Source organism: Palaemon carinicauda, chromosome 27, assembly GCF_036898095.1.
Source record: "Palaemon carinicauda isolate YSFRI2023 chromosome 27, ASM3689809v2, whole genome shotgun sequence".
NCBI classification, from domain to species: domain Eukaryota; kingdom Metazoa; phylum Arthropoda; class Malacostraca; order Decapoda; family Palaemonidae; genus Palaemon; species Palaemon carinicauda.
The window spans coordinates 45,721,055-45,748,885 of NC_090751.1; the positions used below are offsets into that span (position 1 = coordinate 45,721,055).

General features: G+C 34.2%; 1 protein-coding gene across 1 annotated transcript in view; it reads left to right on the forward strand.

The window, feature by feature from the left end:
* LOC137620888 (sodium channel protein 60E-like) overlaps positions 1-27,831 on the forward strand; it is a 196,810-nt gene that overhangs the window by 148,423 nt on the left and 20,556 nt on the right. Inside the window, exons 19-20 of the mRNA XM_068351333.1 lie at positions 14,639-16,139; positions 27,142-27,356. Of these exons, the coding sequence (XP_068207434.1) occupies positions 14,639-16,139; positions 27,142-27,356 (1,716 nt within the window). The remainder of the gene's footprint in view (positions 1-14,638; positions 16,140-27,141; positions 27,357-27,831) is intronic.

Here is a 27,831-nt window from a genome sequence, read left to right on the forward strand (position 1 = left end):
TAATGAAAATAAAACTGACAATTAAACTCATAATGAATTGTTTGTATAATAGAAGCCGTATTGGAAATTTTAGATATACATAAAACGTGTAATTTTGAATAACAAAGACTAAGACGTCTTTGTGTTGGACAGTAATCACATGCTATCTATAGCTGTAGAGGGTCGCTCTGAGTTTCGTTAGAAACATCCATAAATTTCAGTTAGTGGAATTTATTTTATAGGAAAGAGAATTAGGGAATAGTGGTCTTTTCCCCATTCAACCTGGAATGGTTATTACCATTACAAAAAAGGTATAAGTGACTTGTAAGAAGTATTTAGATTGCTATCTTCTCTCAACGTTATAGTATAAAAAATAAGACTTTGTGATAATTCAGACATTTAAGCAAGATGTTGCTACATAGTCCCCATCATCTTAGATATATACAAATAAGCATCTCTCTTGATGTTCAAGCTAACCTCATTATAACAGACCTATATTATAAGTTTTTTTTTATATTTAATGTTATGAATTATTATATTGGATAACGGAACTATTATTAGCTGCAGAAAATTACTGTCGTTTACCAACTTTAGAGACTGGTGTCCTTTTATGACCTGATAACTTCAAAGCTTCAATTTAAATGTTATTGAAAAGTATTAGGATTTAAGTAATGATTGTCTAGATATAGAAATAGGTCACCTAAAGGAATACTTGTATTGAAAAAAAAATCGTTTATTAATAGAAATTGACGTTTTAATGAAAATGCCCGTTGATTTTTGCTCGACTATTTTATATTTTGTTGAAAATAAAAATAAAGATGGTTGGGTTTTCATTGTTAGCCTAACATTAATTTTTTTTTATAGATGTTTAAGAATTTTTTTTCATTATTTTTGAAATGTAATTATTTTGACACTTTAAAATCTCTGGTGATCCAATAAATTTTAGAGTTACTCGAGTTTCTACATTCTTGACCTCAGTTGATCCATTTTGATATATATCACTTATATTTACAAAAGTAGGCGTTAGGTAGTATAAGCTTTTCCCGGAAACCTGTGAGCTTTGAAAAGATAAAGCAGGTTACATTTATTATCCCTCTCTAGAGTGTCATAGGTGACTATTTTTAAACATAGCATAACAGGTTATAGTTTGATAGAACGAAAAGATAAATATGGAATAAGAAATACTTGATTTAATAGCTATGTAATTATGTAATAGAGAATATTTTATTCTTATTGTTAAATGTAGTGTAATACTTCAAGTGTTTAGATGAGGGCCTAGGCATGGCAAAACGATAGAGAACATGTCATTTAGCCTTTATGAACAATTAACGCTTCCATGTATTTAACCACAGTTCATCCCTTTATATTTATGATAACGTAAACTCTCTACTGTTCCTAGATATCTTTTACCAATGCACGTCATGTATAATTATCATTGCACTCAGCATTAGTAATTATATTTATTGCTGCAAATGTCAGCAACGCGTACGTTGCACATTCGACGATGATTAAGCTCTGTTGTTACCTAGCCGATATTGTGAACCGATGAATGAAAACATCAAAGTGTGACGGCGGTTCATTCATTTATGAATGGCCCTTTGTTCCCTGGCTCGAGGCTTTTATTGCATTTGCTTTGCGGGTAATACTTGTGAAAGACTCCCACTCCAGGTTCCCGAGGGACGCACAAGCTGATGAAATACTTGTTGTTTCAATATCGAACTGTTCCTGGTCGAGGACTCTTGACGTTTGCTCTTCTTCAAATCAATTATCGTCCAACGGGCTGTATTACTAGCTTTCCTATCACGAGTATCATTCATTACATATTGCAGTTTATGAAGGTTATTTTGAAACAAATTGCTTTGGAAGGTAATTCAATTGTGGTACATAAGGGCCTTTACGTTCCAGTGTAAAGTTCGTTTGAATGTTGATTATATGTTGGTTTGTTTGTTGTTACTATATTTACGATCTATCAATTTTACCTGTCGTTAATGCAGGCTATCGTTTTAATTTCTTTTAATTTTTAATTATTTCAGTACCAACTTTTCTGTGTATAAGGCAAAAAATATAAGATTTTTGGGAGTTTCAAAATCATTCCCTTTTTTAACATTTTCTAGTTCGTTTCCTGGATTGTATATTAAAAATTGATAAATGAAATATAGAGATGCTCACCAATTGAAATTCAACCATTCAAATCGGTTATTTTAACCTACAGCATAAAGCAATACATTTTGATAAATTATTTATTAGGTTACTTTTTAAAAATCAGGTTTGTTTCATGCAATTCCACATACGACTCCCTTGTGATCTGAGTAAGACTTTCTTTCGAAACCTTTACTTTTCTTTTCGTTTTCCTTGTTCATTTCCTGCGTACCCTGGATTTGTACATGATGAATATAATAAAAGTTCCAGACTCTTTACAACTGACAAAAACCCATTCAACCAATTCTTTAACCTATCAAGATACTACATATCAAAGCCATAGGATTGTATAGGATAAATTTCATCTGTTTAGGTATTTCCAAAATAGAGGTTTTGATTTTAAATATTTTGAAATTGAAGTATAGAGGTATCAAGTTATTTTTGTCGAGTTTTTAACTACCAAAACAAAATGTTTAGGTTACATGACATGTACACTTTATTAAATTTTGATATGCAGTTAAAGGGAGATGTATTGTTTGAATTGATATATCCGAAAATAAATGAATGCATCAGCAACTCCCGAATATAATGCGTATGGGGATTTATACATTCTACATTAATAGAATTTGTTAAACATGCATAATTTTGTATAGGAGTATTTTTAGTTTCGTGATAAATACATAAGATAGAAGATTATAAAAGTTATCGGACATTAACATGTATATTTACTTTTTATGTACTATGTTGCTTTTCCAGTATGAATGTTCACGTATGGAGTAAGATGTATGTATGTATGTATGTATGTATGTATGTATGTATGCATATACTGTATATATATATATATATATATATATATATATATATATATATATATATATATATATATATATATTCACTCCTTAGTCTAGGTGAGATTAATGGAAGAAGATCCCATTACGAAGATTAAAAACCCAATGAAGTTCAAAGTCACCTTTGAGATGTCCTGTGAATGAATGAGTTCATTGCAATGGTTGTTCTAGGTAGTGTGCTTCCCGGGCAGGAGATCCTTCAGGGATCAATAGAAACCATTTCTATCGTCTCTCGAGTCCCAGGTTCCTTCAAGAATGGGAGTCTCTCTCTCTCTCTCTCTCTCTCTCTCTCTCTCTCTCTCTCTCTCTCTTGCATTACGACGTAACTGAATTAAGGTGTGGGGATGGGAAGTCTTGGTGCGCTCTTCTTATGTTAATTGTCATCTTGAACTGTGGATTCTGTCTTGTCTTTAGCTGGGAGATGTGATATATGAGAGTAAATGAGCGAATGTGAGTCGGGAGAAAGGAAAATAATGAAGAAGAATAGTTGTTAATAATTTATGGTTAATTTTTCATTTTCTTTGTCATAGCAAGGAGAAATTCTTGGAATTTCCGAGCTCTTTTGTATTTGGAGTTAAGATATATAGTATTCTCAGAAGTTGCAATATCTTATAATTCTGCTTGCAAATGGAGAGACTTTTCTATCCGGGAATTGCTTGAAGATAACAAATGGTAGACATTTTATTTGAAATTATCAGAATTATTTGGTTTTCAAGAAATTGAGGAAAAAACCAACTAAATCATTCCATTATCCATGGAAAAGTGATGTGATGTTAATCAAGCTTGTTTAACTCGAAAGACGCGAAATGTCATGTGGAATTTGGTTGAAATCTTTATCAGAGCCAATTTCTCTTGTCCTTTTCTGGGGAAAATGGTTCCGTTCTTGATATTGCGAAATCTTAGGATTCACAGAGACCATAATTACTTACTTTGACTTATCTTAGAAATTTTCTTGTACTGTCGTTGACCTTTCAAGGGCTAACAACTACACGTTCTACGTTTATCATTTTTTAGTTTTATTTACGACAGCCATCACGCAATTTTTTCTAGTCACTTTTTCTTTACGCCTTTGAAACTTTCTTATTCTAATGCTTTGTTTAGCAACAGGTTTGATAAATGTCGTATAGTTAAGCTAATTGATGCAAATAAACAAATTATCGTTCATTGGTATATTACGCCAACAGTAGTCAGAAAATTATATGGGGCCATCCTTAAATATACACACTTTAATGATATTAATCTTAATAATAACCGATAATCCACTTACAAGAAAATTAAAAGGGGAAAGGACGGGTTAAAATATGAACTGGATATTTTTATAAACATCATGAAAAATAACGGTCGCTTCTGCCCTCCCTTCTGAAGCGTAATTATAACTTTAACAATCAGTTTCCCCTAACAAATTTAATTTGTTGTATCTTTCGTTGGGGCGAAAAATACAGTCGTGTCGAAACATCTGGCGAAGAAAATATTCAAAATTATCAGGGAAACTTTGTATGAGTTTTTTTTTTTTTTTTTTTTTTTTTTTTCCCTCCAGGCAGCGTCACCTTGTGTTGCTGGAGGTATTAAGAAAATATTTTCAGTTATTATCCCTCATTTTATCTTCATATATTTAGATAATCTAGAGCAGTAGGATACATGCTAAGAAGGAGGCTGTTTTGACCTCTGATGTCTTTACAAATCGCGTACAAGATGTTGTTGAGTTTTCTTAACACTGCGTAACTCTGGAAATAATATTCTCTGCATATGGATTAAAGAGATTCAAAATTCATGGTTTTGAAGCCTAGGCATAGTACGAAGAAATATAAAAGCAATCCTTTCTTTGATATTAGTTCACATAATCAATGACAGCTTATTATCATTACCGTGTTTAAGGAAAAATAAAACTTGATATTTTGATTTCTAAATGGAAAACTATGGGTCTTGTCGGCTGGCGATATAATGTTGTAATGGGAGAAATTGAAACAAATCAGCCTGGTTACAGATCTTAAGAAACTGGCAGTATATCCATTAGAAATATGTTATAGTTTGGGTAGTTTAAATCATAATCTTTCATAAGTAAAATTGCCCTTGACATAGGAGTCAAATATATTGGGAAATCTTTATTTAGGATACACGAATGTAATGCCCGAAGGAGGGTACATTATGGAAGGTGTTTTGTAGTTATGTTTAAGTTAGGTTGATGATAGGGTAGAACGTAGAACATTATTAAAGCACGCATCGTTCACGTAATATGTGAAACAAATATTTAAGGTGAGTTGAAGTACAGCAATCCTAAAACTATATAAAGCTAGTGAGAAAATTCTGATTGAAAAAGAAGTAAGTCAGGAAACCCTCATCTCTCCTAAATCATTCACAGTGTGCCTACAAGCAGTTTTTAAGCATTTAAATTGTGAAAATATAGGAATTAACATGAATGGGGAATACCTCAACAACTTAAGATTTGCAGATGACCTAGTTCTATTTAATTGATCATGGAAGGAATTGCAAAAGATGATAACAAATTTGAAAAGAGAAAACAGAAATATACGACTGAACATGAATATGAGTAAAATGTTCAATGAAGATTCAAAGACAGTGTTTAAGGGTTATGAACGAACCTCTTGAGATTGTTAATGAATATCCGTACTTAGTCCAGACAGTGTTTGTCCAGGACATGAGACCTAAAATAAAAGAAGCATAAGTATGGATGGAGAGCTTTTGTTAAACAAAATTAGATTCTGAATAGTAAAATGTCATTTTCTCTAGAAAGAAAAGTATTTAATCAGATGGTCCTACAATATCAACTTGGAGCCTTACTAAAGCTTTAGAACATAAGCTAGTTACAACTCGGAGAGCCATTGAAAGATTAATTATGGGAATAACACTAAGACCCAGAAATAAAGCAACATGGATACGAGAGCAAACTAGAGTATAGTCTAAAAGATGTAAGAAAAACAAATGCCTATGTGCAGGGTATATAATGAGAATGACATAATAGAGGGATATTAAGAATAACAGGTTAGGTCCTAGAGACTGCAAAAGAAGCAGGGGAAGGAAGAGAAGGGGATTTATTGGTGAGCTAAGAAAATTTGTGGTTATAGATTTGGCCATTAACAGACGCAAGTGGAAGGACATTTCTGATGCCTTTGTCTTGCAGTGGACTAGTTACGGGACTTACGACTGATGATGATGATGAATTACGCATCAGCTTCTGCGAAATATTGTTTAAAATCGTAATGCTAACGACCCCTTGATTATTTTTAATACCTAATTTGTTATTAAGAATTAATTGATTTCAGTCGAATATATATATATATATATATATATATATATATATATATATATATATATATATATATATATATATATATATATATATATATATATATATATATATATATATGCGTAAAAATCACAGGAAAACGTGATGCTCAGATGCAGAAGAGCCACAGGGAAAATGAAAATACGAAATACGAAGAAGTATCACGAAACTAGTCAGGACTTAAGCGTATATTTCGTATTTTCATTTTCCCTGTGGATCTTCTGCATATATATATATATATATATATATGAGATCATAATCTCTCAAATCTTGGTAATTTCGTCACATTCAGTCGATTATCTTTCTGTTAACCTTAGCCATTTTGACATCGTTGTTTAAAAAACGCTAATTATGAAATCACTTTAGTATTTAGATATTCTGCATTAATATTCTTGAATCCTTATTTCATAATAATTTTCAAACAAACTTGGCTCTTATAATTCACTGAAACTCATTTTACCAAAAACTATAACAATATCAGTATTACTAGTTTTCCCAACACGGAAGTTGGTAACATTTCACTGTTATGACGCATTATTTGTTTAAAACTTTACTCTTACATCAAGTTTCGCTCTCAACTTTTCCATGTTCTAGAAACTCCAGTATATCATTTTAAAATGCACACCATTTTTGTATCATAAAGTGCATACATTCTTATGCAGAAAACCAAACGGTCTTACACACGGCTAACAACCATCTTGGGAATGGAAAGCTCATATTTAAAGATAAAAAATTTTTGCTAGAAAATAGAGAAAACTATTTTGCAAAAATAACTAATAGAAAACTGCAATCTAAAAATGTGGAAGGTCATAAGATATAGACAGAGCCCCAATCTAAAATTTGAGAACATTTGTTATAAGGTTGCCAGCCTACACATGGCAACTTGATCTTATACCATGTATGCTGTACTTTATTGATGAACATTTAAAATAAGGGTTTATCGTTCTATGAACCTTATGTTTACACCTTCTCAGTTTCCAACCTTCATTTATGTCATTCTTTTGCCTGACGACTTGTGAGTGCTATTGGCCATTCTCTTTACTGGTATAACTTGTAGTTTACTCCTCATTGTATAGTATCGGATACCAAAGCAATTTGCTGTTTACTATTATAACTATTAATATTATTTTTATTATTATTATTGTTATTATTATTATTATTTTTATTATCATTATCATTATCTAAGCTATAACCCTAGTTGTAAAAGCAGGATACTATAAGCCCAAGGACTCCAACTGAGATAATAGCCCAATGAGGAAAGGAACTAAGAAAACAAATATAATTGCATGCTTGGGTGCACCCTCAAGCAAGAGAACTCTTAACCAAAGAGCATGGGACAGAAGTTATAGCACTACTCAAAACCAGAGAAAAACGCTTTAAATTTGGTATGTCCTCGGAGAAGAGCTACTTGCCATAGCTAAAGTCTCTCTTTCTATCCTTACCTAGAGGATAGTAGCCACTGAACAATTACAGTACAGTAGTTAACCCCCTGAATGAAGAAGAATTAGTCGTTGCTTTAGTAACTCTTCCCTTTATTCTTATTACCTTTAACTACTGAAACCATTTAACTTCATGATATGTTTATCTTTGAAGATTCTCTATCCTTTTTCTCACATACTTTGGTATTACATCTTCACTGCATTAATTTCACAACACTATGTTGCTACACATTGATTGCAGGCCTAACTTTACAAGACCTTAATACTATAAATCCTCCGTGATTTAATCCCTTCATTCCATAAGCGGATTAATTTTCACTGTCAGGCTGGAAGACCTCCATGCAACTCCGTAACCCTTTGATATTTTAGCGCTTTAATCTCATAACAGTTCATAGCGCCTTGAACTCATTGCCGCCATCTGTCAAAAGGTATCATTCCTTTGACTCCTCAGTCTAAAAACATGTTAATTTGACACTCGTAATTTAGTGAATTTCTGTTTCATGATATTGCAACATTTCTCTATTGCAATTCGCTTATTTCAGTATCACATCATAATTTCATGCACTCCATGGTTTTTATTTCTATTGTAATGTGCATTTGATTTTGGTATATACTAGTCGAATTCGAATTCCCTTAACGGCAGTCAAAATCTTCTAGAAGCTCGCTCTGTGCAGCACAAAATTATCCAGTCAACCAACCGGCACGACATGAAATATAAAAGGCCTTGCGTTGGCGTGTGGTTTGGTCATTTCTTCAAGTTGATTCTCATTGCTACAGCATAAACCAAGTATAATTTTCAATTACCTCTCTCTCTCTCTCTCTCTCCTCTCTCTCTCTCTCTCTCTCTCCTCTCTCTCTCTCTCTCTCTCTCTCTCTCTCTCTCCTCTCTCTGTAAATATATATATATATATATGTGTGTGTGTGTGTGTGTGTGTGTGTGTATGTATGTATATATTGTTCATAAGGTTACCAATATAAAACATGACTAGGTACATGACATGACGTCCCAAGTTCAGTTAATGATTTATGATTGTCTTCCAATACGTCTCCTTTGTTTTATATCATGCAGGACCAGATCTCGCAATAATAAGGATTGATTGCACTATTAACTGCTGATACTAATAAAACGCAATTGATAATGATAATAATAACAACATTAATAATAATTATATTAATAATAATATTTTTATGATGACAACAATGATTACGCATCTACAAACTAAGTTGTGATTTTCTAGTCAGTGATAGCTTTCCCCCAAAAAAGATGTGGTCTTGGGTTCACAGCAGACTAACAGCATTTTTGGTCTTGGAGTGTGTCAGATAGTGCGAATACTCGCATGGATCAGGATCTATTTATTTTGCTGGTTGTGGTATATTGGAGCGTGAAAAATCGCCAATTCATTCTTATCTACGGCATCTCAACATCACTCTTGCATAGTTATGACATCGTACATTCTCATAATTATGTGAAACTAATTATCTGTTTATGCCGCCATGGTGTTATAACACACCATCCCGTAAAGAATATAATTGTAAATGAATGGGTGCCTGGAAGATTTTTTTTTTTTTTATCGATAAGTATAATGTGTCGTGAAAGAAACGATGTAGTAATATCGAAGAATATATAATTTCATTCGTAAAATATATGACTCTAAAAGTATGAATTCTTGAATTGTTGTAACTTCATATGCAATTATTTACCTAGCTTTAGATTCAAGATTGAGAGAGAGAGAGAGAGAGAGAGAGAGAGAGAGAGAGAGAGAGAGAGAGAGAGAGAGAGACAGAGAGAGAGAGAGAGAGAGAGAGAGAGAGAGAGAGAGAGAGAGAGAGAGAGAGAGAGAGAGAGAGAGAGAGAGAGAGAGAGAGAGAGAGAGAGAGAGAGAGAGAGAGGAAATATATATATACATATATATATTATATATAATTATTTATATATATATGTATACATATATATATATATATATATATATATATATATATATATATATATATATAACGAAAAAAATCCATTATCTTTCATATTTTCACACTACAAAACAAGTGATCAGGCTAATGGAATCCCATAGAATCCTTTTTGATGTGCATATTCCCCTACCCCTAACGTGGGGCAGACTACCCTGCAGAGGTTATGCAATGTCGTGCTCCAGTGCATTTTTCATCAACACCGTGCACGACAATATAATGAATGTCATGAAAGTTCCTAATTTACTAAGCCGGCAACTATTTCATGCATACGGTAGACCGGCACATTCAAAGGCTTTTATTTGCGACTTGGGAGGAATTGCGAGGTCTACCTTTTGTCTCATTAGCTGGCCCAGGGAAATCCTATAAAACCTGCCGTGGGTTGACGAACTTCGCACGAATAGACCATAACACTGGTCTACTTACGACGTCGTTTTTCAAGCCTTGAATTGCACTGAAAGTGTTGCAATTAATGGAGATCCTAGGCTGCCGTGAAGATTATGAAACGAGAAAATTAAAAGCCTCAAATTTTACATATGGGTCTCTTGTGCACCTCCATTTCACAAATCTTCATTTGTCTCTCTTTTTAATGATAGTGGAAAACGTCAGTTGTACCACACTCGATCACTGTTTGTATCACAGATTTGGTAAAGAAAAAAAAAAGAGGTTTTGTCTGCTTAAAGAACATTGAATTTTAATTGGTTTATAATACAAGAGGGCATTGCGTTATTAATGGCACGATCTTATTTTTATTCAAAAATATTTTTTTCTAACTTAGAATAAGCAATTTAGCTTGATACTGTCGTTTTATAAGATGATAAGATCAAACAGCAATATATCATTAAATGTAAAGCACGTACAACACTCTTCCATAATTCCCACTTCAAGCAGTTTTGCAAATTTAGTTTAGTCATTCTTTAAAAATAAAGTTAACATTTCTGAACATTTTACTGTAATATTTATCGAGTGATCCATCGAACTGACAATTTGATCATGATTCTTTTTTACATTAAATTTGTGATTGACATAGCAGTATTGTGTATATCTTTCATTAAGGGTCTTGACTTTTATTTCCAAGAGACGTTTGGACACAAAGACTTGTTGATGTGTGATAATCTGCTTATGATAGTAATTATATGTATGACACTGATTTCAGCTTTATCTCCACCTCTCTCTCTCTCTCTCTCTCTCTCTCTCTCTCTCTCTCTCTCTCTCCTCTCTCTCTCTCTCTCTCTCTCTCCTTTCAGTCAGTTCGAGAGACTTGCAGGAGAGATGGACTTCCCCCCTTTTACTCCATTGTATGATTACAAACGTATGATAGATAGCATTATTCATTTTGTAAATGCCAGATAGGGGGACAGAGTTGATGTTAGCAATACCTCTCATTGGAGACACATTTTTAACCCAACAGTTTATTTGAGATGGACTAACAGTGGGGAACTTTCCTGGCCATTGCTCCAGATATTTTGAACAAATGCGTAGATACAGGGTGTAAAATCTTTGGCTGGTATTTTGGTGAATCATATTTTATAGTTACACTATTTTTTTTTGTAAAATCAATTAGAATTCTTTATTATATAGAAAAATCGTATTTCAGCGTCCATTATATATGTCTAGTATTGTCCCTTCAATGTTCCTATCGATATTTTCACTTAATATCAACACATAATCGCAACATTTACGATTCTGAACAGACTCCTGCCCTATGTGTTTGGACTTTTGGTCATAGATAATGTATCCTTCTCTCTCTCTCTCTCTCTCTCTCTCTCTCTCTCTCTCTCTCTCTCTCTCTCTCTCTCTCTCTCTCTCTCTCTTTGTGGAGATTTTCTGAGCCACTTTATTCGCTTTGAATACAAAAATGGCTGATATTGGTGACGATAAAGGAGTAATTTTAAAGGTTTTCCAAGAACTGTTTTCCCTCAAGAGTCCCTCTAAAGAGTTGAACTACTTCTGTTCGTCTTTTAAGACCCTCTGAGGAACAGTTAAATAAGGAACTTCCCGATCAAATTCAACAGCGGCTGAGTTCGATCAGTTATCCGATTTGCTGACGCGGTCCCACTTCAGTAACTTTTGAGCAAAAGAATCTGTAAATAAGCTTTCGGTCGTTTTTACTCCTATTTAACCTTGTTCTAGTTTTAATGTTATCAGGTATCAGGAAACTGTAAGTCCTTAAGGCTACATGAAAGGGAGGGCCAGGTTTAGGCTTGTGAGTATTGGCTGTTTATAGGTAGCAGTAGTTCGTCCATGTTAACTGATGAAGAAACACTATGAAAGATTAGGGATTATTTTCTATTGCCAATCAATTTTTATTCGTCTGGGCTACATAACGAGATCCAACTCATACCTTCACGTTAACGAAAACTTCAAGTTTCAAACTGATTTGAGAGGAGTAGCCTGGAGCACGAGGCCTTAAAAAGTATCTTTTAGTCTAATGGCATCAGGAATGGTGTAATGTAACTGATTGGTAGAGAGCGTGACCCATAATACACAGAGCTTGACATGCATTTTTCGCTAAGCGTTCTTTGTTGGATAAACTCTCTACCATTTTTAGTTTTAAATATGCTCCAGTCCTTGGGTGTCTGGTTAAGCAGCAGCAGGTCACAATATGTCTTGAATGCAACTGGAGAATGAGATAACAGAATGATTGCTTGATATAACGTATTCTAGGAGTCCCATCGCTTTTGATTTTCATTGTTTTATCTCTCACAATTATACTTTTCTTCGTTCCAAGTAAGAATTCCTCGGTCATTTAGTTTTTCTTTCCATTTCATCTTGCTTAATGATGAGCCGGACGAGTTATAGAAGTCGTTTAGAGAAACAAACAAATATTATTCAGTCACGTAAAGCCAAGTGAAGAGGGAGGAAGCAAGTGGGAGGGCCTCGGGCCAAGGGAAGCAGCCATTGAGTGACGAGAGTCGGAAACGAAATAACTGAACAGAGTTTTACACAACACCAGATTATACCATTTTTATTTATTTGTATATTCTACTTCCCAACCTTTTTTTCTTGATCTCAAAAACGTTTCTGGGTCAATTTCTGTCTGCAGTAATGGCTTTCAGATTTTTGTCGTCATTTTTCATGTTTATGAGCAACATCAGAAATTGCTTTGTTTGTTTTATTCCGTGAATTGATATCGATCTCTACAACATCAGGTATTAGCTTTTGTTTGCTCTGTTGCATCTCTGTTTTCTGGTGGTTAACTTTTATTCAACGAAGAGATGAATCCGAACAAAAATGATAAAGTTGAGGCTATGTTTGTTTAGACCGGTGATTTTATTGTAATTTTCTAAATATTTCCATAAGGAGAGCAGGATGATAATCAAATAATAAAAGATGAAAAAGTAAGAATATATAAATTAGATTTATGAGTAGAGTTTATATTAAGGTGAGGTTTAATCCAGTGACTAATTTCAAGTTCTCATAGACGATAAAGCCAGCAATAATATTCGATATGATAAATAGGAAGGAATTCCAAGAAGGGTGCCATGTCTCATTATTTTTCTAAAAAAGAAATTAATAGATTAATGTCATGCGGACATACACTTCTTTTCACCTTTGGTATACAGTAGGAACCACTGCAGTGCAACTCGTTTTTTATTTATTAAGGTACAGTATTGAGTCGAATTCATATCACGGATATTTTTTTTTTTAGAGAAAGATCTATTTTTCAAATTGGTCAGTAGACTACGATAATTATCTATCTAGCAATATAATCTGCAAGTACACACACATGCGCGAGCGCGTGCACACACACACATATATATATATATATATATATATATATATATATATATATATATATATATATATATATATATATATGTGTGTGTGTGTGTGTGTGTGTGTGTGTGTGTGTGTGTGTGAAATCTCTCTTGTGTGTTCCCTGGCGTACTGAAATGCATACGTGTACATATAAAAGGTGTGACTGATTCCAGACCGTAATTTCTTCGGTAATGGAAGCTTTTAATCGTGGTGTACAAAATGACATAGTAATAGACGATCGTTAGCATCTTTAATGTTAACAATGGTACTGAAATTATTTTCAGTTAAAAAAAAAAAAGTTTCGTTAGCTCTTGATTTTTATCACAATCGAGAATTGTGAGAAAATTTAGGATGGTGGAAAAAAAAATAAGGAAAATATAAAACCCATAAGATTCAAATGGTTTGGTCTGAAACACATTATATTTAAGTAGTGTAAAAGGAATTGATATATTAGGAACCGTGGAAAATGCCATTGCTTGAATTTCTAGTGTTGCATAAATCTTAGTATGAATGCAAATTCCAGGTGATGACTTGTGATTGGTGTTTGTAATTGCTGTGTGTGTACTGAGTGTTCATAACCGTCATGATGGTGAGCCTAATTAAGAATATTTAATAGGAAGTAAAGGGTTCTAAGACTTGCTGAGAAGTTGCTGGGGGTAAAGAGTGGTTGAAACGTAAGTAAGGAAGCCATTTGCAGGACACATTAGTATGTACTGTAGCGTGATCCATAAGTATGCCGTGTTGATTTTATGCGACTCGCACTTCTACCTACCTGGATACCTACATTCTATGCGCCTCGCTGTCTCCTTGACCCAGGTGTCAGTTGCTATCTGTACACCGTGTAGACAAGTGACACAGCGGGTGAACACTCCTTTTTACGGAGACTATTGATTACTATTTATGGTTTCATTTGCGTCTTGATTGTAACAAAACATATTCTTTGTGTACAGCAAAACACCTGAAAATACAGTGAGGTCTTGTATGTTTTGCTTAACCGTTTTCTTTTTCTGTAAGTTACAGGTTGTACTCTCTCTAGTCTGCGGAGTGTTATAGCGCCGCGGAAGGAGACGGTTGGATTTGTTTTTTTATACTATGTTGTTGTGTGTGTTTGTTAAATGAGCATAATAATAACTCCGAAGGTGGCCTGTGAGGATGATGGCGTTGAATGGGTCTCGGTGCTCGTAGTCCCTTATTAACTGCTGTAGAAGGAGTGGTGGCCGTGCCGCGTTGAGAGCGATGGCCCAGCAAAGGTCGTCATGTCCCATCGGCGGAGTAGTAGCCTGACGGGCAGTGCCAAGGTGTGTGACATTCGCACCTCCGCCCAGCAACGGACCGCCAAACCCCCGCCCCTTCTCAAGGCCTCGAGTCTCGACGTCGGAGGAGAGCATGGCGGCGAGGGTGTGGCCGCTGGTCCCAGCAATTGTGGCGGTGAATATGATGATGGTGGCTCCCGTAGCCGCCTGGCTCACTCCTCTGTGTTTACCGCGGCCCGAAATGCCTACTCAGCACTTGAGACAAAGGGAGGGTCGTTTATCAATCGCTTCGACTCTGAACTGGACGAGTTGGAACATGGGGCCTTGGTCCAAACGGCGAAGGCGACGGTGCAAAAGGCGGCCATCGTTATCGAGAAGCCGGTAGGACGCATTAAACAGAGTAAATTTGTCGAGGAAGTGAGTGGAGTGATCGAGGAGATCGAGAAGAATGAAGTGGTGCAGGCCGTCAGTGGCAAGGCCCGCCAGGCCTACATGTACGTTGAACCTATTGGAGAAAAGATACTGGCCCGGGTAGGGAGCCTCGACGCTGACGAGAAGGATGATAAGGTGCAATTCGTCATACCTCCCTCAAGTAATCGGGCTCCCATTAAATCTGTAGAAGATTATAAGCCTAGACCTATTTTAAGACCTTATGAGATAGATTTTAGACCCTTCCCTGACGAGCCCAGGTATAGAAATCGAAATCATTATGGTTCGATTGCACAGGAAGATGTTCCCCGGATACAGGTGTCTGGTGAAGATGGAAGATGCTCCGTCCTGTCTCAAGGTAGTGATAATTTGCTCAAGGTCAAAGCTCCTGACCAACTCAGTATAGTGTCCGCCACGGATTCTGAGAGACAATATGAGATCGTGCGTCCCCATAAATTTTACCGAACGCCTCCTTGTCCCCCACCTAAGCCTAGGCATAGACGCTCGTTAGAAGTGAGAATATCGAATAGTGGTGTGAAAACGTCGCTCGTAGACGAAAACTCTGAAACACGTCGGTTGCTAGAAAACGAGGAGAAGAAAGTTGACTTGAACAGGTCGGTGAGGTTTTCGGATGCTGCCCCAGGGGACTCGAGCACCGCGCCTAAGAAAAGTCCTAATACCGGGGACAAGGACCAATTAGGCGTGAGGACAGTAGTGGATGTGAAGGAGAGAAGGCCTGCGCTGAAGGATACCAGAGCGCATGATTCCATTGACAATAGGAACTCTGTCTTGGATGTCTGTGGTGAGGATGAACCTCTGGTTCCTATAGCCGAGAGCTTTGAAGGATGTAGCATTATTGAAATTCGACAAAAGTTGAGAGAACTTGATTGCAACGTTGTCGTTATTAACGGCAAGACATTTTATGTGCCTAAATCTGCTGTGAAGGAATCCGAGAAGGAGGTTTATGGTGGTGCCTCGGCCTTCTTCGAAGCTTCCCAATCCATTGACTGGGCGACTGTCAAAGGTATATTATGTTTTACAATTATGTTTCAACCTCAGAAAACTCAATTACTTTTATAGCTTTTAGCATTGGATAATATGACAGTGTTCAAAGATAAAAAATTACTCTCAAAGATTAAAAAATCAAATTGATAGAACTTTGAATAAAGAAGTATAGGCAGGCCCAAAGAGTAGAGGTTAGAGCAATAGATGCATGCCAGCCAGATTTCTATACTTTCATGTATTTTTTTTTTTTTTTTCATATCTGACATGGCTTCAGTAACTTGAATATTGTATTGTAGTCGATATGATTTGAAGTTATTTATTTTTCTTTTCCCCGATAGTCTGCTTACTTTATTCCATTTTAATAAACCTCTGATACTAACCTGAAGCCTGCAATGTGTATGTATATATATTAATATTTTGATAAAATAGAAAACATTTTTTCCTAGTTAGATCGGTAATGAAACCCAATATTGAAAGTTAAAAAGATGCCCCAGCTGCAACTGAAGCATAAGACGACCATTTTATCTTGTTTGTTTTTCCCAAAGAACATTTTATTTCTTTCATAGGAATACTAAATATTGAACTTTCTCAAAAAAATTCTAGGGAAACGATGTAAAAGAAATGTATTTCAAGACAGTTTTTATTTAGATATGTCTATATATATAACATAATCCATAATAGAATTCTTCATGTATCCTTATTTGAAACAAGATTTAATCGCTATGACCAGTATCTATAAATTGTATCTTAATGAAAGACGAGATAATACTTACAACGTTGACTTGTGAACCAAAATGTCTCTTCTAGTTCTCTTTTCCTCTATCTTATTTTATTGTTCCAACAACCAATATTCAATAACATGGCAGGCAAGGATCTATTTAGTCAAAGAATTTATTTGTTCCATTATCTGAGGAAAACTTGATGGAAAGGGGTTTTTTTATCATTAATTTTGTCGACAAACTTTCTCTACATGTTTCACATATGTATCATTTCGGCTTTTCATATGAAGATAAACATGTAAATCATTCATTTGCATAATGAACATTGTTTCACATAGTCGAACTGATGCAGAACAGAAGGCATTTTTTAAGTACATACCCTCTCCAGAGCACAAAATGCTCTTAAAGAATGTGGTCTCTTGGAAGTTTTAAAACGAAATGATCATCATTACCATATACCCTTATTCTACATTAAAATCTATAAAAAAAAAAAAAAAACATGATAAGAGGATTACTAATCCTGTCTCTCTCTCTCTCTACGTTTATACTCTAAAGATGATGAATATTTGAAGATAATAAATATCTAGGTATACAAGTTAATTGAAGTCCATTCAAATTTTAAAAGTATTCCTAAAGATGAAGGCATTCAGATATAACGAAAATATCCATTTGTATGCATAAAATGCTTTTAAAAACGATTTATTATTATTGTCATTGGTATTAGCAATATGATAAACGTTCTCTCCTATTAAACAAACAGAAGGGACTGGAATTTTCTACAAAACATAACAAAATTAGAATGCCAGAAGGAATAGAATGAACAGGAAGAGATTGGACGGGATAGAAAAACATTAAATTTCCAATTTCAAATAACAATTAAAGACCAAATATTTGCTTCAAATACACAGATTAATCAGTATATGCATAATCACTTAAAAAAGATAAAAGCAAAGAAGTAGGATAGGCTAAAATGTACCTTCATACTAGGGAAACAAAGTGCTTCAAAAGTAGAACAAGTCTCCATAAGCCCGGTGGCTGTTCTATCTAGAAATGATATATAATAATTTGTGTAGTTCACCTTAATGCTATTTTATCATTAATAAAATTGTCAAGGATGACAACATGCTACAATGATAATGGTGTTCTTATTCGACGTTTCACCTTGAAAGACAATTTTGTTCGGCACAATTGACAAAATATATTTTTTCTAATGTTTAATGTTAACATGTTATAACTACGACGAAAACAAAGAAAGTTTCAGTAAATATAAAGGAATGCAATAAATATTGAAAGTTTTGGGGGATATGAAGTCAGTAAATGACGAAAGTTTCTATGGACATAAAGGCCATGAATAATGAGTTTCTATGAATATGAAGGTAATAAATGATAAGGGTTATAAAAATGGTAGAAAGGAAGAGTTCATAGGCAATATAGTTTAATCTTAAACAAGACCAAATATTCATAATCATGATTGAGAGACATGTACTTTGGTTCCATATCCAAGACATTTATTGAAGGGAACATTTATACAATTTGCCCCAGAATGAAAAGATAGGTCTTCCCAAGAAAAGAAAATAAATATATTCCTCCCGGGGGAATAAGAGACTTGTATTGGAGATTCTATCAGAAGCGACTCAAGTTAAGTGAGATTACGTTCATCTGCATATCTTAAATGGATGTCATATCACACTCAACCCTGGCTGGCCTTCCTATCACTCTGCCTTCCAAAGGCTCTGGATTTAGGCTTCGTGATATTTATGATACAATGTTCTTTACGTTTCCTTTTTCTTATTTTTTCTTTTCCTCTCTTATTTTCTGACCGTATACAAAAATAAGTTTTTCTTAAAAGTTATGATGTTGCGTAGATATGATTATTTTATTTCTTTTTCCTGGTTTTCTTATTTCAAGAGAATGATATATCAAATAGGAGCAGTATTTTTTCACAATTATTTCTATCTATATATGTATACACCAAATATGTACACATTATTCTGGTTTTTCTTTTTACCATTATAGGTTGTTTGAAAATTCACATGAAAAACAAGTCAAGTTATTTTCCATCTGATTTTCTATTCTTTCTCGACAAGTTTCTTGCATCAGAGAAGAATTTATATGCTCTCTTGTTTTATTGCCGTGACAGAACTTTATTAGAAACTCCTCAGTGCTGAACAAAACTTTAATATACATAATTCATATACGTTATATTTCCACAAGTCTGACGCACAGTGATCCAATTACGCATATCTCCTTCAAGATTCCGAACTTTACCCTAAGACAAAAGCCAACTTTAATCTCGTCTCTAAGACCTTAGACGGAAATAAAATCGGGACAACGAACGAAAATATAAGGCCTATCTCCTTCTTTCGTTCGTCCCTCGTCTAGCGTTTCTCTTAAGAAGAAAGAGCTAAAAATATAATCCTAATAATGGTGGTGTGGTTTAGAATTTCCTAAATTTCCCCTACGTAATTATTCATTCTGTGATTTTTTTTGGTACCTCGGAAGCCTGGCTGTGCTCAAATTTGTGTCAACTCCGTCTTCCCATTCCGATTTTTCTTCTGTCAGGTTCTATATTCTTTTTGGTAACGAGAACCTTTTATTACCTCTCTCCCATTTACCCAATATGGGGGCCAGTTGAGGTTAAAACTTAACATTCGAAATGAATAAATATCGAATTTCCATGCACCTTACAAGGAACCTTTCCTTTGGTAACAATGATATGAAAAGCATTTAATGGGTCAGAGACTAAATATTTTTTATTTAAAAGATAGTTCTTTTAAACTGTTCTCGATATTTCACTCATTATATGTGTATTTAAAAATGACAAGTATGAAAAGCCAGGTTTTGATATATATAATCCACAGAGTATAACTCTGAAAGACCTTGCTCGTTTTCCTTATGGCACAAGGACTTTATCCTGTGGATTTTTTACTTGATATACATAAAACGTTAAAAGTATCTCGGTTAAACTCCTATTTCGATAGCCATCTACAATGAAGTATATTTGATAAAAAGCAACACTGTTTTTATATTAATCTTTAATAAGGGATCTAAACACAAGCAGTCATGTTTTAAAGACCATTTGTAGATCACCTCCCACAAAGGCATTTACATAGCCAACATCAGAACAAAGCCACTTGATCATTTACGAAGTTAACATTGCCAGGAATTTCTCTAAAGAGAAATTTATCGATAGTAAATAGACAATCCACGGACTTTTCTGAAGAGAAGTTTACGGAGAACCAGTGACTGTTTGAAAGTGTTCCAGTTCTTTGATTTTAGCGTAAATTTCATAAATTCTGTTCATTTCACCAGATGGGCTATAAGTATGTAGATTTAACTTTTATGGAAGAACTTCTTTCAGAGGATTTATCATACTAACAATTTAGTGTTGGAAATTACCATTCGTGGTTCATTTTCATCCAAAGGATGAACTGTTCGTGCATTGAAGCAAGTGAAAAACTGTTTTCTGAAATAATAGTCATAATATGGCAATCAAAATACACTTAGAGTCATGTGAAAGAATGATTTCTGAACATTCTTAATTATTTTTACCAAAGGAACTCAAGAATATTTCAGAAATAGATTCTTTTTAGGATACATACTAGGATGATACTAAAAATTCTTAGTGGTATCCTATGCTAATAATGACTGACAGTAAAACACTGAAAAGGTCCCAATTGTAAGTCAATACTTCCTATTGATAAAACAAGCTGATGCCTAAGGAAGGAAAATGAATAACCATTCACGAGAATCCTGTTCGCAGTGTTCGAGAAACATAAAATCTAGCAAGACTGGAGAACCATATTTCAAAAGGATAATATTGGAAAGAAAAGTAGCTTTATAAACCACTTTCTCTTAAAAGTATTAAGGCTGGCTGATTATGCAGTTCCGATATTTAACTGAACCAATAATTTTCGGTATTTGAAACAAACCATAAAATTCAGCTTTCAGTGGCATGCTAAATTGAAAGCCATTTAGGTCAGATGAACAGATTAAGTGGCAAGTTACTGAGGCTTCTATTCTGTCTTCGTTTGATCTACCATTTTATTGCACATATTTATCACTCACACGTTCTCAAAGAGGACAGGTAAGGTTTTGATTTTTATTAAGCCTCTTGGCAAGATTATAGGCCATGTTTGCTATAAGAAGAATCGAAAGCTGAGTAAGCCATTCCTAAGATCACATTTATAATCTGGAATGGCAAGAGAACTGGGATTTTCATCCTCTAATAGATTGCTTTACTTCGTCCCCAAATGATCATGGCATCCTAAACGACTGCCTCTGAAAAATCAGGGCCAATTTGGACACACCATGTCGTCATTCTCTGTATCAAAAACGTAATGGCTCTACCACCTGGCACCTTCTGGTAATGGTTGTCAGAACATGGAGAGCCAGATTACTAAAACTATATTCATGAAAGATTATAATCAACTTCGGTTCTTAAACAAACTTGGTTTAGTAAACTGAATAGTTATGTGATTGATGAATTAGTGATATAAGATTTCAGATATCTAAAATTTCATTCTACACAGTGAATATCAATTATTGTCTGGTATTACTCTTGTTTTTTCTTTGGCTCCATACTCGAAAGGGATTATTTGGAAAGCTATATGTGTGTAAGTGTATATATATATATATATATATATATATGTATATATATATATATATATATATATATATTTGTATGTGTGTGTATGAACACAGCCACGCTAAAGAATCACGGACCCAAGTGATAAATAGGTAAAAAGTAGAGCCTTTATGAAATCTAAATAATTGACAAAATACCAAAGATAAGCGTGTAAACCATATATTACAACCATAAACCAGACGAAATATAATAATTAGAATTATATTCTAAACTTTCCTTGAATGTCATAAGTTACGTAATGAACATAAATAATCAGTTTATGAGAACCCCGATTTAAAATCTGATTTCTGCTTATTAGAATATATGTTAAATCCTAACATATCTATCATTTTAACGACATTGGCACAAAACACCGTAAATAAGATATATTTCAATCCATACGATGATCAGAATAATTAAAATGTAAAAATACTGTATCTGTGAGATCCGTTTATCAGTATTATTAATTAATATGAATATTGAATCTTGTAATACATTCAGTAAATGGAAACTAACTCGTTTTCTTGTTGAGATTCAATAATCTTTGATTTTCTAATTGTAAGAGTTCTTATGAATTGAATTCACCTGACTTTGAGTAGTCTCTATTCAACGTAAATTTCACTTATGTGACTGTGATAAAATAATTCACATCTTGAAAGACACAATATTCCTGAAAGGAAAAAATCTATGATATCCTTTATAGATTTGACATTAAAACCCTTACAATATTTCAATGTAGTTATCCCACCATAAATTTTGATAAACTCAACTTAAATGAATCCAAGACTACATGTCTATGAAATGATTTATATATATATATATATATATATATATATACACGCATACTGATAAAACTTGATCCATTTCTTATCAGATTTTATTCTTGTTATACAGTTTCATTATTAAGAAACGAATTAACAGCAATAGAAAAGATGAGTTTTCTTTTCCTAACTCTTGGAAGTACTTTCCACCCTTCCTAAAAGGCGGCGTTAGAGGTTTATGACTAATATCTCACTGTAATGTACAGAGGCTCAAGACTTTGGCCATCTTGTCTCAGTCTTATGGGGGTCTTCACTCACGGAAGACGCCTTAAGACAAGAGAGAAAAAAAAGAAAGAGATTTTAAATCCTCCGCAAAATCTTATCTTATCTTTAGAGATAACGAGAACCGTTTCTCATACTTACTTCCTGTCCCGAAAGGTTTCATAGGTGGGATGTGGTTCCCGTGATTTTTGTCTTTGCCAGTTGACTTTGTTGTTCTAAGTTCTAACCCATTCACGGGGGATTTTGCAGAATGGTTTGATGTTACCATTTGGGACCGAGAGAGCGAGCTTGATTCCGAGGAGGCATTTACGAACGACTTTTCATTTGAAGAGAAATGAAAAGGAGACAATTAACTTTTCGAAAAATGTCCTCTGATATTCTTTTCTCAGGTTTTTGGCCTTCAAAGACGTCATTTTGCTTTAAGACTGTAATTGAAATGGAAAGAATCTCTCTCTCTCTCTCTCTCTCTCTCTCTCTCTCTCTCTCTCTCTCATAAATGATAGAAAAGCTATCATTTCTTTCCATAAGTATTATGGATTGTCATTTTTCCTTCGTGATTAATTAGGCATTTGCCCACATATTTAACAAATAATAATTCATATACAGTATAGGGCTTAATCACTTATTTGATACGAACTAAATCGTATCAATATGGTTCTTGGAGATACTGGTCGTTTAGTAGTTTTTGAGGCTATTGCTTAGAATTTAGAATTATTTGTATGAAGAATCGTAGATGTATTCGGTATAGAATCAAGAATGCTTCGTGATTTTTACTCTTTACTAAAAGTCAGATTAATTTATAGACTCGAATGTACAAGAAAAAATTAGTCATAATAATCAAATTAAAACTTTTCTCTTGTTCATACTGGAGGAGGAAATAAAATCTTTCAAACTGTTCTCCGAAATTGGAAATAAAAATATTGTTTTTAGGAAAATTAACGAGTAGGGAAAAAAATATTCACACATGAATAAATGTATTGCATATATTTTTGTTGTCCGTTTTTACCTCTTTTGTATATAAACTGTCACAATTCCTATCGTTATTTTAATGTTAACGATAGAAATAAGGCGAAAAGATAAAATGGTTAAAGAATAATCCTTTTGCATCAGTTGCAGTTGGGTCTTCGTTTCGTCTTTTCTAAACTGATCCTTACCCATTCAGATTTAGTTAAGTGATTTTTTAAAATCTTTTCCTCCCATTGGTCTGTATGCATCTGTTTCTATAACAATAGCAATGATTAGAAGTTAAGTTATTGAAGCCTTTTATGTAGACGTGATAGAGAGTTTCCCAATGTGCAGATATTCCAGAAAAGGCAAATAGAATGTCAACTTATTCTCAAAACCGTTGAGAATTTTTTTTTTTTTAATTGCCAATTTTTGCTGTTGAACCACTTGCCATGTATCGAATAACCATAAATGTATGATGGGGTAATTCGATGATGCAGGCGCTTATGTATTTGTTTCTTTGCTTTGAATTTGTTTTAATTGTTGAATATGTTGGAAGGAATGGGCTTCATCATGTAGACAATTGAATTGACCACTATCATTTTGTTATATTTAAAAAAAAACTTGAAAGATAAACCTGAAATAACATAGTGTACGTTTGTTTAATGACTAGTGTTTTTGTATAGCATATTTTCATAATAAGTGAAATTAAAGCTAAGGTTTGATAAATTGATCATGTCATGGTAGCAGAATGCTCTATAAAGGTTTATTATTTCATGAAATGAATTTGTTCAGAAACTATCAAGGAAATAAATGGTTTTCATCCATGATATATTTAGGAAGATGGTTAAAAGAAATAATTTCCTTTTTTATTATTATTTTGGTATTGTTTATGTTTATATATTTACTTTTGCCTTTTATGAAACTTTTCATGGCTGTCTTGATGCAATGAGCTATTGTTACTTAACCCCTGAATTAAACGAACCTTAAAAACACTTCATAAAAGAAATACTATAATCTACTTTTTCGAAAGGTCTGAGTTCTGTACATCTTCGCTCTTCCTTTATTGCCTGCGGAGCGGTCTTGTAATCATTCCAATTGATTCTATCTTAAGGCGTTATTATTAAGATCCTTAGCAGAGTCAACAGCAATGTTGGTATGACTATGTACATGTAGTAGATCTCTCAGTCGCAGAATGAATTGTCTCTATATTTTTGTAAGTTATAGGGAAAAATATAAGGACCTTCATTGTGTTTTACTCGGCTAAGCTTAGTTCTAAATAGTGTAACATAATGAAATCATGGATACATATTTGTGCTTTTCTTAGCATATTCCACCGTAAAATTAGATTTGCTCATATTTTTATATATATTATCTCAACAGTTATGGTGATATAACCTCTTGTATGTTAACTACAATTCTTAACAAGTTAATGCGCCTTTTAAATAAGTAATTTAAGACCTGATATGAATCTATGCACCCAGTTTTTACAACTGCTCATATTATTTCAAGGAGATGTGGAGATCTATAATTTACAATATTTTGCTCTAAATAAAGATCTTAAACCCTATACCCTTTTTATATAACCCTTATGCATTTAGCAATTTAACGTCTTGCAATTCTACTCATGCAACTCACTCAGTAAACCATGTAAGACCTGAAGGTTGCGTTTCCTTTTTTAAATATGCTGTACAGCCTTGTCTGAGTCTGTGACAGATATGTTGATGGCTGAAAAATCTCGTAACTCCTTAACAACTTGCCATCGGGTTCTTCTTTCTTTTAAAACATATATTCTAATGACGTAAATCTTTACTTTTTCAAAAACTGAAATTCAGACTCCTCTTAGTCAAAGTCGTTCCTATATCGATTTGCGTGATTTGTCTATGGTTTCTTTTAAATGCAAATTAGCACCAGGTGCATTTGTCATTATATTTAAAACTGCATATTTTTTTAAAATGCATATACCTAAAACTGCATATTTTGAACTCCATATTTATGATAAGATTTTATGTTTAGATGGGAAATATTGTGATTTATTATATTTCTTGAATGCTCAAATTAATCCTGTATTTCCTCAAATGTTCAAATAATCTGATGGATATGGTCATGGGTATATTTTTACAAATTGTATCCATTGATATAGGAACAACGACAGCTGAAGGAGTTTACACAAGGCCCTAAATTTTGCACGTTCTTCCAACTTAAAAAGAAAAGGTATCATGGACCACCCTGTAGATGCCTGTGGTCTTCTCTCTCTCTCTCTCTCTCTCTCTCTCTCTCTGCAACCCATAACTATTTCATACATACATATATATATATATATATATATTGTGTGTGTGTTATATACATATATATATATATATATATATAGATGTAAATATATATATATATATATATATGTTATATACATATATATGTGTATATATATATGTATATATATATATATATATATATCTACCTGACTATCTCTCTCTCTCTCTCTCTCTCTCTCTCTCTCTCTGTACCATTGCTGTAGTCTTCACCTGACTTATAGATAGCAGTTGTAGCTTTGTTAGAGCCAGAATTGCTTAATGTTTATAAAATGCATGGCTGGCTGTGTGTCCCCCTGCTTACAATATCAGTGTTGTCGTTTTATTTATTTGATTTATGTAACGAACTTTATTGAGTAGTTTTCCGTAGAGGCTTCTGGTTTTCCATTTTGTTGCTCAAGGGTCACCTTTGATTAGAAAGCCATGATTCAAGTTTTAAAGTTTATAATGTTGATGCTTTTGAGATGTGCGTAATTGTGTGAATGTACATACACGTGTGTGAGTGCGTGTGCGTAACAATATATGTTTTATGTCTATAACTTTATGTATGTGTGGATGTGTATATGTATATTTGTATGTATATTTGGTAACTAGAGTAAACTGCAGTTACATACAAAACACTTATTGCTTGATGTTGTATTTGTCGTAAATGGAGGTTATTGATGTACTGAATGTTTTCAATATTTGTTGAAAGTTAACCTTTTTAACAGTAAATTTATATTATACATTGGAATAATTGTAACCCGTATAATAATTCTGATTAACATTTTCCTGGCCACCCCAGACTGTGTTTGCCTTTCCCTGGTGTATTGAGGATGAAGCCTCAAGATGTACTACGGTAATCTTACAGATATAAGTGTTTCAGAATGGCTCTAGACATAGTTCTTAATACTTAATCACTAGTCTAGATTTTTTAGGATACTGAGAAGCTCATTTGAAAGACTAGCAGCTTCCTGTAACACATGACAACTACTTACATATTGAAATTGTATGTCTTAATTTTTTGGTATAGAGTACATAATGTCACTATTACTGAACGCTAATAACTAAGATATCTAGTGTTTTATCTTTTCAGTAGGTATTGCTGTCTGTTCCTCTTACTCTTTAGCTCTACATATTTATTGATTATTCTCTCATTTTTTTCTAGTTAAAGATATCCTTCTGACCTCTTATCTCAAAAAAAAATCGCAGGCTACACTTACTAGTCTTTGGTTGGTTTTCGTCCTCTTGTTTCCCTTATTTTCTTACCTCTATTTTTCGTCTGACCTTCTACTAACCTCTGGCTTTCCCTGTTCCTTTCCCCCCAAAAAACCACCCCTCCACCAACCAACCACTCGCAAAATCTTTGTGTGGGGTTTGTTGGTTTCGGGGGGTTTAGAAGCTCGAGGCCATCTGCCTCCGGCGAAGGAGCGTCCGCGATGGATGCAGCGGGTGGCTACGGGCCTCGAGAACTTCATCAGCAACGCTCACGACCCTTGGCTCTCGGAAGCCGATCGGGATCCACTGGCCTGCGATGCTGGTTGCGGATGTCTCGACCCCACCACTTGGAACAAGAAGACGGGACCAATGTTTCCTAGACACCAGAAGAACGAGGTATTTTGACCTATTACCAAAAAAGTAAAAAAATAAAAAAAAAAATAACCATGAAGTGTTGTTGGGGCCAGCACGCCTGGCACCATCGCTGTCACTAAATATTCACGCCAGCCGCTCTGGACCTCGGGCACAGCTGGCATAGCACCGAGGTTGCTGCTGATGCTCCCGCTGCTGATGTTGATGCTGCTGTCTGCTACCCACCCTAATGACACTCTTCTTTATCACATTTGACACCTCGAATCCTTCATTTTCCCCCTCTTGAACATCACAAGGGTTTCCATTGCATCCTCTGATATTCACCAATGCCACATCGCACGCACATGTCATACATCTCATACAGAACGAAAGGCTGAATACGTGTGTCTGTGCACATGGAGTACTGCGCACAAGTTTTGTTCTGATTCTTCATATATTTATGCTCCTTGTGTCCTGTACATTTATATATATGCCTCATGTGTATGTATATATATGCATG